Source organism: Adiantum capillus-veneris, chromosome 18 (assembly GCF_014529385.1).
Source record: "Adiantum capillus-veneris isolate H3 chromosome 18, ASM1452938v2, whole genome shotgun sequence".
In the NCBI taxonomy this organism is placed as follows: Eukaryota; Viridiplantae; Streptophyta; class Polypodiopsida; order Polypodiales; family Pteridaceae; genus Adiantum; species Adiantum capillus-veneris.
Window position 1 is genome coordinate 149,347,693 of NC_140948.1, and position 10,573 is coordinate 149,358,265.

A 10,573-nucleotide genomic window follows, 5' to 3' on the forward strand; every position below is an offset into this window, starting at 1 on the left:
GGCTTTTGACCATATATTGGGTCATCTCCATAAGTTTCCTATTCTTTCTCTTAGCAACACCATTTTATTGAGGCATATGCGGCACTGCAAATTGATGTTTTATTCAACGGCTCATCAAAAATGCATTGAACTACTTCCACATTGATTAAAACTGACAACGTCCACATATGCTTTTTCCTTAAAGCATATGAACAATTTGAATTATGGATTAAGAGATACTCTCATGCATGTGTGGGATAATCATCAATAAATTTCATGAATTAGAAGTGATCCAAAAAGATGGAGTATACATTGGACAACAAACGTCCCTTTGGAAAAGTTGTAATTTACACGAGTCGTCTGCAAAGAACCACCCTTAGAAATCTTAGAACGTTGCATTTTGTTCAAAATACAACCTTCGCATACATGTTCAATGGTGTCTCAATAGGAGACAATGAAGCAACCATATCACATTTTTGCATATACAACAAACTAGCAAAATCATTTTGCATACACAACAAACTAGCAAAATTCAGATGACAAAATTATGCATGCCAAAGTTTTACATCCAAAACAACCTTAAGATTAAAAAAACTAGGCATGTTGAATCTTTCATACATTTTTTGCAAGCATTAAGATCATATAGCCCACACAAAAAAAGCGTGAGACGCCACAGTAGTATTATCAGAATTCGGATCATGCACATATTACCTATCATCAACAAACTTGACTACCAAACTAAGTCTTGTGAGTGCAAATACGGAAAAGGTACATATAGAGTACCATTAAGCGTAAAAAATTTCCACCCACAATAAAAGGATAGTCTTTCCAACTCTCTTAAAAGTGGATAAAAATCTTTGTTAGGGATAGTCTCAAGAGAAGTGAACAAATCACGATGAGACATAAGGTGCTTGATTGCACCACTTTCAAAGTACCATACATGATGCATAGATTGCAATATATGCATCATGAACAAATGTGTTACATTGACATTTTGCACTAAAGGCCTCTTTTGTATTCTACACAACATTTGCTATTGAATTTGTATTTGAAGAAACATCTACAATTGTTGTATTTGTCTCTTTCTTGCAAGCCTATTTAGTCATAACCTTAAGCTTAGGACATTGCTTGATGAGATATCATTTGTCTTCCAATGATTGCATTTCAAATTCTTCTTGCCTTTATCACCAAAATTCTCAATCTTATTGTTATCTGAACTAGAAGTAGCTACAACAAACTACTCTTGTAGAGGTGGCAACACTAATATTCTTTGTTTGTTGTGCAACCACAAATGCATGTTCAAGAGCACACTGCTTAGACTTGTTTTGGCCTCTTGAAACAAGAAAAAGAAAAGAACATCAAACTTTGCATCATCATATTCATTGTTTGTCATGAGTCGAAGTGGAAAAAGAAGGAAAATATTTTCCAAATCAAAATTTTGATGATGCCAAGCTCTATGAGCCTGCCCAATAGACATGTTGCCCTCAAGACCTCACAAAAAAAAAACCTCAATGTGGGAAAGTAAGCAAGAAGGATAATGGTGACACTGCCTCAGATGTCGAAGCCTCTTATGATACCAATTATTGAAGATAAGGTTGCAAGAATTCCCACGATGATGGATAAGACAAAGATGAAATTCAAACACAAGTAGTACGTTTCGTGCCGCTTTGCGGGCACATGATGAAAGACGGGAATCTGCATGCATTTCAAGTTTTGCCAAACTTGTGATTTATGCCAGGGTCTGATATGACAATAGGATTATTGAAATGTATTCAACATGTAGTTTGGTGCCAAGAAAGGAAGATTGGTGCTTACAAGCTGCATTGCAGTGATGCTGTCAGAAAGTGGTTTTATAAGCTAAATTTGTAGTGTTCGACATACTCTCCAGGCCTGTCTTTACGGCTCGTCAATCGGAGCTACAGTGAAGAAGTTATGTCAGTTTGAAGCCGGGACAGTTTGCACATATGGGCCGGATTGGGCATCTGCTGATGAAGGGTCAAAGTTGTTATGAATGCATGGGGCTGAAGGTGCTCACTTTGTGGAGTGCATCGGTCATTTCATATCAGCAATCAGAGTTCTGGCTCCCAAGATATTGCAGGTTAAAGTTTCATTGGGGGTTCGTTTCGTACCGGCTTGACGAGGCGATGTGCCATCTAATGTTTTTTTGAAGCCCGACGAGGTTCACAGAGGTAGTATGCAATGTACGGAGCTAGCAGAAAGTGATAGTGCCTCAAACAAAGTCTAGACAGGCAAGTTATAGTAGTCGGAAGTTGACGGTGGTGGTCAACTGGGAGCAATCTAATATCTTTTACCATTTTTGTCATCTCGATTGGCGGGTCTGAAAAGCTGGGAAGGTGGTGGTGTCTACACAAGACGAGGTGGAGACTAGGGCTACTGATGGTACTTTGCGACTGGAAGACTCGCCAAGTGAGCAAGAAAAGCCAAGGCATTGAAGGTGGGACAAAAAACAAGTTTTTTTTGGAGTTTCATGAGTTTTGGTGGGCTTTGGAGGGGTTTTATGGCCAACCCTTAGGGCAATGCCACGTGGAACCTCCTTAAACTCGTATGCGCAGCGAGGGGCCAAAATGATGCACTATAAGTGCCTGGGGCATGAAGGCCTTTTGGGTATAGAGGTAGAGTGAGGGAGGCCATGTCGTCCTATTGTTGGTGCTGCTCACGCCGCCACAACCAATGATGGCGGCAGTTTTGGGCGGTCAAGGTGGCGCGCGACGATTTGGGGGATGACGCTGCTGGCGGGTTCGGTTGATGACATGGCATGCCGCATGGCTGGTGTTCTTTTGAGAGTAAAGGGTGAGGACAAAGTTGTTTGTCGTGGAGTGGGCCCCAAGCCAACTGAGATAAGAAGGGACACCAAACATGCAGTCAAGAGGCCAAAATAGAAGGGTGTTCAACGAAAAATAGGGGAAAAGAAGGTACACACGCCTAAGGAGGGCCATTTTTTTGGCATGAGGTTGTTTTTATTTTGTATTTTGTGAAGAGTCAGAGAAGGGGAAGAAAGAGCATAGTGTGAGGAGGAAAAGGGAGGGAGGAAGGGGAATCCGAAGGAAGAAGCAAGAAGAGCTCGGCTCTTGATCTTTTTCGCCCTCTCTATCTCTCCCTCGACGAAGGCCTAGAAGAAGCAACAAGAAAAGAACGGGAAGGGAATAAGCAAGGGGAAAGAGGAGGATGGAGCTTCCACGTTTTTTCTCTTTTTCTATCAATCTTGAGGAGATTAGACTTGGGCAATTTATAGAAAACTTGCATATCTCGTCCGAGCACACAATGGAAGGAATTTTTCTTCTAAATTTTGGTAGGCAAGGGAGCTAAGCATGATGAAGTTTACCTGGTAGGTTATGGATTGTTTTCATAAGGTTTGGTATATGTGAATAGAGGATTGCAAATCAACAAGCATACCGACGTTGGCATATGCAACCGATTTGGATCAAAGGTTCCAAATATAGGATTAATGGAAACATTTGTTGATTGCCAACATTTTTAAGTGTTAATATCTTCTCTAAAGTGGGTTTTAAACATTAACTATGTTCCGATCTACATGTTCTTTCGCTTTCTCTCTTTAAGTGTCACTATACACTCTTTACTAACACTAAAAACACTCCTAATTGCCCAAGTTTCCCTTGGTTTGCACTTTGGCTAATTCACCGTCTAAAATAAAAAACATGACGCTTTCCTAGTCGACCTTGGAGAGACACGCACTCCGACAACAACAAGAGATTACACAAATAAGAGCTGGTTGGAAAGGGGCTATATACATGCTAACACTATATGTAGATGATTTTGTCTATCTCAACTCACTAGTCCATGAGCACTCTAGGGGCTATGGAGCTATGGAGGAGATTTGGCTGGTTGTATCTCGTTGCATGTCTACTATGGAGTGGACCTGGCCAATTGCATCACATTGGTTTGAGAGGGCTCTGGGAATTTAGGACAATCAGAAGCTTTAACTATGTCATGTCAATTAGATGGAAAAACTTGTGCTAGCTAACAATATTTCAAAACAAGTGAACAGGAGTGCCCCATGAGGCTTTTGGTTACTGCATCAAACCCATTGAAACTCTCAAAGAAATGTAAGCATTCATTTTACCACTCCTCTCATCTCTCTTATAAGCTGTTCACCACCAGTTTGTACTAGATAAGGATCAAGGGTCCAATCTGATGTTAAGAGAAATACCTAAAAAATGGAATGCAAAAATGAGTGTGGCCATACCGATAACAACCAAGGTGAATAGTGAGGCAAGCCTTCAATTTGCTAGAAAGAGGCTCCTCTAGAGGATGGAATAAAACTTTTGACACCCCATATCCTAAATCAATATTCTGTCATACACTGTGAAGACAACGTCAATACTGATATACCCATTCACTTGCTGACTAACCCATACATATTCATGTGACTTAAACAAGTACTATCATCTTGCCTAAAGAGAAGACCCTCCGCAGTGGTGTAATGGTAAACTCAGGACTTCACAAGATTTTCACAGCACTATCATGCGGCCAACAATGGATTCGAATGGAAAAACCCATCGCATTTTCACCAAGGGAGAGCGATGTGGCCTACAATGCATTGCAATGGAAGAACCCATCACATCTCAATTCAGGAGACCAATACATCAGTTGAGACGATTCTATTTTGCAACTCCATGGCCCTTGTTTGGTCTCGTCTCCACAAGCACATCAAACGCACAAGTGCAATCCAATACAAAATGCTGAGCTATGAGCTACATGCAGGCTCGGAAGAACCCATGTTGTCTCCAAAAATAGAGCAAACCTACAAGTACAATCTGCTAAAATATACCATGCAGTGTATATGCTCGGAAGAGCACCTCCAACTGTTGTAGACATTAATAGCAGGGATGGCTCTCTCCTTCACCCACGAATGAACGCCCCAACCTCTTTGAATGCAAATGCTAAGAAAACCTAAATGAAGCTTTCAAAGATAGATGTCTCATCTTTGCCCAAAACTGCAAAGCAACAAAAAGAAAACAAATCCAACCATGTGCCTCAGACAAACCTCAAAACATCCGGGACACGCTCCTCGGAGAGCTAATGCATGTAATGTAATCAGTCCCAGAGTTACTTTGGAAGATGCAAAAATTCAACCTTCCATTAGAATTGGGCTTAACAATATTGGATTGTACAACAGCCAAAACAACAAAAGGTAACAAAGTTATCTATGCCAAAATTTCTGAAGCATCAGATATGACCAATGGTTTACTAAAGGCTGACTGACCCTAAACAGCTTTGGAAACTGCCTTCTCAATGAGCTCAGCAGCATCTTGCACGGTGCTAATCGCCTCCGCGCCATTCTCATCCACATTAATCTTAAATTCTTCCTCTAAGGCCATGACAATCTCGACCTGTCAAGCAACGAGTCAAAGCTTTGCAGAAGAAACTAGCTTTTTTTTTAAAAAGCTTAATTCTCTATAATTTGTCACCAAAAGCATACATGCACAAAAAGCTTATTTTGATAAGCCTCACCTGATCCAAAGAGTCAGCCCCGAGGTCCTCAAACTTCGACTCTGCCTTCACCGACCCTTCTTTTATAGCCAATTGCTTGGTTACAATTTTGATAACCTTATCCACTGTCTCAGGCTTTGCCTACGAAAGAAGGGCCATGTTTGAGCCTCATTCACAGGAAGTTAAAAAGCAGGTAAAGGCACTTGAAAATCCCTCACATTATTCATTTCAGGCATAGCTCATTTTCCATGCACAGACACTGAGCTGTGCAAACCATTGTTGGGCATGGAGGATGTCCTTTCAACCACTTGACAGTGGCCCCTACAGACGCAGTAGAGATTGAATAGCCTAACGTGCACACACATGTCCTGCCTATGCATCGTTCATACAAACGCATCATGATTCGGCCGCTCTAGCAGTCTAATCAAGTTTCTGCCTGATCTGGTCTTACATTCATCCTCACGTAGATCTACTGCACCCAGATCCAAATTTGCCAAATGGAGAATTACAGGGCTATTGGCGGGAAAAAATAGGATTACCTCGCAGAAAATTCGGAGCCGCCTGCCGCTGCTCTGCAGCCTTCCGAAGCTTAAAGAAACGCCATTGGATCTCAAGGAGCCCTGCGTAAAAAGTGGGTGAGTGGAAGCAGAGGAGGAAAGAGAGACGGAGAGAGAGAGAGAGAGAGAGAGAGAGAGAGAGAGAGAGAGAGAGAGGATGCCAAGAAGGAGCGACTACCTGAGAAGAAGGACACCGCAATAAGGCAGAAGAGAGGGGCTGCAGGGCAGAAGAGAGGGACGCCATAGCCCTCCTCGTCACTGGACTTTGAACTTGCTAGGAGTGCGCTTATACAGAGCAAGAGGGTTTGCGGCTATTTACCCCACCTTTAACCTAAGGTCAGTCCAAAAAACTACAGAATCTCACTTGTAATACCAGAATCTCCAAAATAAGACATACCTAAGAAGAATTGGGAAGCTAAGAGTTGTAATACCAGAATCCGACTTTCAAATTCAAGATGGAGATTGAGATCAAGATCAAGAACCCAATCAAGCCAAAGGGCCGTAGATTTTAATCCGAATTACCGTCAACTTCGGGATTGGACAAGGCAATCCATGGCTACAAGCTCACTCTCATCGTTTTTCAACATCGTGCTAGTAGTTGACACACACAGTGTCGCAAAAGTTCTAAAGTACAACCAAAGCGTTCAGTTACCACTCTTGGTGATCAAATCAAACTTTTGACCCAAAATTGGACACGCTCTGTAGCGGCAAACAACATTATGACTTGCATCAAGGGGTCGATTTATAGCTGCTACATCTACTAACGATGCATGCAAGGCATGCAACTACAATAGGCACAAAAGTTCATGCAAGAGAGCTTCTATGAGATTCGCAATTACGTACTACACTCTATCAAGGACATCATGCTAGATTAACGTAAATCCAATTTTTCTCGCAATTTACATATGCTTGGCATGGCACAAAATCTTTTAGCAAAGCATAAATTTGATTTCAAGCATCAGTGTCCTAAGCACCAACCAGCACAAGACCCCTCCCAATGTGTCTATGAAGCATGCCAACGAGGACCCGCCATTGTCTAGTGATCATGGGTTGGTTGATCAACACGATTTCAATCGTTTGTCAGCTTGCCAAACCACATTAAAGTATAATTTTGCATTATTGAATGCCAATGTCGATGCATGAACTACATAATTGAATGCATGTCAATGCTAATTTTGCATTATTGAATGATAATGTCAATGCATGAACTACATAATTGAATCAGTTTATGGCAAATTTGGTTGCATAGGGTGCATCAACACCAATTCCACCTAAGGGGAAGGGCAAGGGGGATCAGGGGTTTTGGCCATTAGCATGGGCCTCAAGGAACTCCTCCTGCACCTATCGTTGCTACATGATCTGATGGTGTGCTTACCCCTTCTTCCATAGATATTGGCAATAATCTTAAAAACATGACACCGCCAGTTTAATAGGGAGAAGAGCATAAGAAAATAAGGATTCTGTGAATACCTTTCTCCATAAAGTGGAGTGATATTCACAGACGCAGGCACACATTCGAAGAGGACAAAAGGATAGATAGTCTATCTCTAAAGGGCAAGGCCTATAAGTGGTGGATGAATCTCAAGGAGCCTCATAAGCTTACCAGTTGGGCATCTTTTGAGACTGCATTCTGCAAGGAAATCTTTCTGTTGGATGAGAAAGATCTTAATTGGTATGCCTTGGATGAGTGTGTTATAAATAATCTCACACTTACTTAGTACATAACCAATTATTGAGAGATCATCCTGAAGCTGCAAGGAATTAACGAGTTTCATAAGATGAGGGGATTTATCCGTGGGCTTGATCCAGAGTATCAGCCTAAGGTTAAAACCCATCACCGAACCTTTCAAGTGAAGCTATCCAGTGTGCACAAAATCCATGATGATATTGTAAGAAAAAAAATGAGCAAGAAAATAAGAATAAGACACTTGGACAATCATCTGCATAAACACGTGCATCTAGTAAGAAAAGAAACCATACACCTCTATGGGATAATCCTGAAAAAAGCCAAGGTGCCTCAAGGACCACTATCAATGAAGAGTTTGAGAGCGTTAACTTTAATACTACTTTTGGACATTTTATCAATTTTGCTTATGTTCTATTTTCAAAAACCATTCAAAAGAAACAATGGAAATAGAACTCTCCTTTACCTACTATTCTTAGAGTTTAAAAGCAACCACTTCTATTTTTGGTTGCATGCATGAAGAGAGAAAGAGAATCTTGAAATCGCGTCTTCGTATGCACCACGCTTTTTCATACCATTATAAATATTTGGATTTGGCTTTAAAGAAAATCTCATTCTTCAAAACTGAGATTGAATATCTAGGTTACATTGTCTCTAGCGAAAGAATCTGTGTGGATCCTAAGAAGACTCAATGTATTCAGGAATGGCCTAGACCTCAATCTATTGATGAGATGTTTGTTTTTTCTTGGTTTGTGTAGTTATCATAGAAAATTCATGAAAATTTTTCATACTTGGCTTTACTACTTACAAACCTTTTGAAAAAGAACACATCTTTAAGTTGTACTGACCAATACCAAAAGTCTTTTGAGACACACATATATACACTCGGGCATGCCCTTGTCTTACAAATTCTTGATTTCAAAAGACCCTTCTTTTTTGTTATGATTGATGCTAGTGGGTGTGTATTGGTGTTATATTATTGGTTGCACTATAATCATTCCATTGCATATGAAGTAAAAAGTTGAAACCCAATGAGCTCAATCACAGCACTTATGACAATGAATTACTAGTTCTTGTGCATACTTTGAAATTGTGGAAACATTATTTGATGAGATCTAAATCTTTAATTGAAACTCATCAATAAAGCATTTGTCATTTGTTTTCATAACCAGCTATCTCTGATTGTCATATAAAGCGGGCATCATTCATTCATTTTTTCATTTACTCATTTAACATTAACCACGACATGAAAATAAGGTTACAGATGCACTAAATTTCATGCCATCGATTAATAACATTTATGTCGTGTCTATTGAAACCTTTTCAAAAATGGTTTATTCTTATGCTCGTGACTCTGACTTTATTGATATTTATGTTTACTTTTGTAACCATACATCTTTTGTTCATGCACATTACTTCTTTTATGATTGGTATTTGTTCTTTGAAAACATATTGTGTGTAACCAATCTCAATTTTATTGACACTCCCTTGTTGTTACATATATATGTCAATGAATCAGGCGTCATCATGGCAAGCAGTATGATTTGTTGATGCCTTTACCTATCCTGGAATCTCCTTGGCAACACATTTCTATGGATTTTATTATTGGATTGTCACTAACTCATGCACAAAATGATATGATTTGGACCATCTAGATAGATTTAGAAAACCAACTTTCTTTGTACCTTGTAAGAAGACCCTCTCAACTAAGTGGCTTTATTGTTTCTTAAGTATATATTTGTTTTGCATGGAATGCCTAAATCTGTCATATCTGATTGAGATAGACGTATTTGCATTGATTTTTGGGTGACGGTTTTTCAAATTTGAACACTGTAATAGGCTTTACTTTTGCATTTCATCCAAAGTCTAATGGACAAACCGAAATAGTACCATTTTACAAACATACATTCATGAGGGACCAAGAACTTGAGAACATATATCCACTTGTTTCAATTTTCATACAACAATTCTCCTCATTCATCCATGGGAAAATCACCATTTCAAATTGTATATGGGTACTCATTGCCTACTTCCTTGCCTTTGCATTTCTTATGAAGTACCACATGTTGATGAAATCACTCAACAACACATCCAAACCTTGGAGCAAGCAAAACAAAAAATTCACAAAGCACAACATGCATACATAAAAAAAGCAAATAAAAAGAGACAACCAATGGAATTCAAAGAGGGAGATTTGTGATGCTTCACATCGAAAAGAGATCTATTAAGAGAGTAGAGACCAATCCTATTGTCAAGCTAGCACCACAATAGTATGGTGCATTTAAAATCACTTATTGTATTAATGCTAATTCCTTTCAATTAGCTCTCCTTGACTCATAGAAAATTTATAACTCATTTCACTTAAGTCTTCTTCGTCCGTTCAAAGGTTCTCTACCATCACTCCCTATCATGTTGATAATCCACCCTTTTTAGAAGAGCACCCTGAGATCCTTGTATGTGAGACCATCATAGACCATCAAGACACTTTGATATGTAGTGGTATGCTCCATCGCAAGTATTTGCTTAAGTATAAGAATCATGGCCTTGAAAGCACCAAGTAGATTCCAGAGAGTTTTTTTCGCACTCATTCTAGTATCTTGGAAGCATATCAAACTTCTTAAAGCTTAAAAATTTCATTCTTTACCTAAGGTTCCCCCTTTGGTTGATGATTGTGGTATTTCACACATGAGGTTTGCCCTTTGACAATTAGTCTGTGGTATTTGATACCTGAGGTTCACCCTTTGAAAGCTATCTAGTGCAACATTTAGAGCAATACTTAACTGAGGGTTTTCCCTTTGAATAGTGTAAAAGGTGATTTCCTTTCACTGTTGTCATGCTCTTCTTGTCTTTGTTAGAGGGGCCCCTAACAAAGGTCTCTTTC

The 10,573-nt window shown here is 39.7% G+C and overlaps 1 protein-coding gene across 1 annotated transcript; it reads right to left on the reverse strand.

Moving 5' to 3' along the window:
* Positions 1-5,080: 5,080 nt before the first annotated feature.
* On the reverse strand, positions 5,081-6,341 carry LOC147436625 (uncharacterized). Its single transcript, XM_086489469.1, has 4 exons — positions 6,187-6,341; positions 5,991-6,071; positions 5,473-5,592; positions 5,081-5,351 (listed from the first exon to the last, which is right to left on the reverse strand). Exons 1-4 carry the CDS (start codon positions 6,250-6,252, stop codon positions 5,226-5,228), a joined length of 393 nt encoding a protein of 130 aa, XP_086345595.1. The 5' UTR covers positions 6,253-6,341; the 3' UTR covers positions 5,081-5,225.
* Between the last annotated feature and the right edge of the window lie 4,232 nt (positions 6,342-10,573).

Coding starts and splice junctions, on each gene's coding strand:
- LOC147436625 (XM_086489469.1), bottom strand. CDS start 6,252: ATGGCGTCCCTCTCTTCTGCCCTGCAGCCCCTCTCTTCTGCCTTATTG. Junction 6,072..6,186: donor TGCGGTGTCCTTCTTCTCAG/GTAGTCGCTCCT, acceptor CTTTTTACGCAG/GGCTCCTTGAGATCCAATGG. Junction 5,352..5,472: donor GGGCTGACTCTTTGGATCAG/GTGAGGCTTATC, acceptor GTTGCTTGACAG/GTCGAGATTGTCATGGCCTT.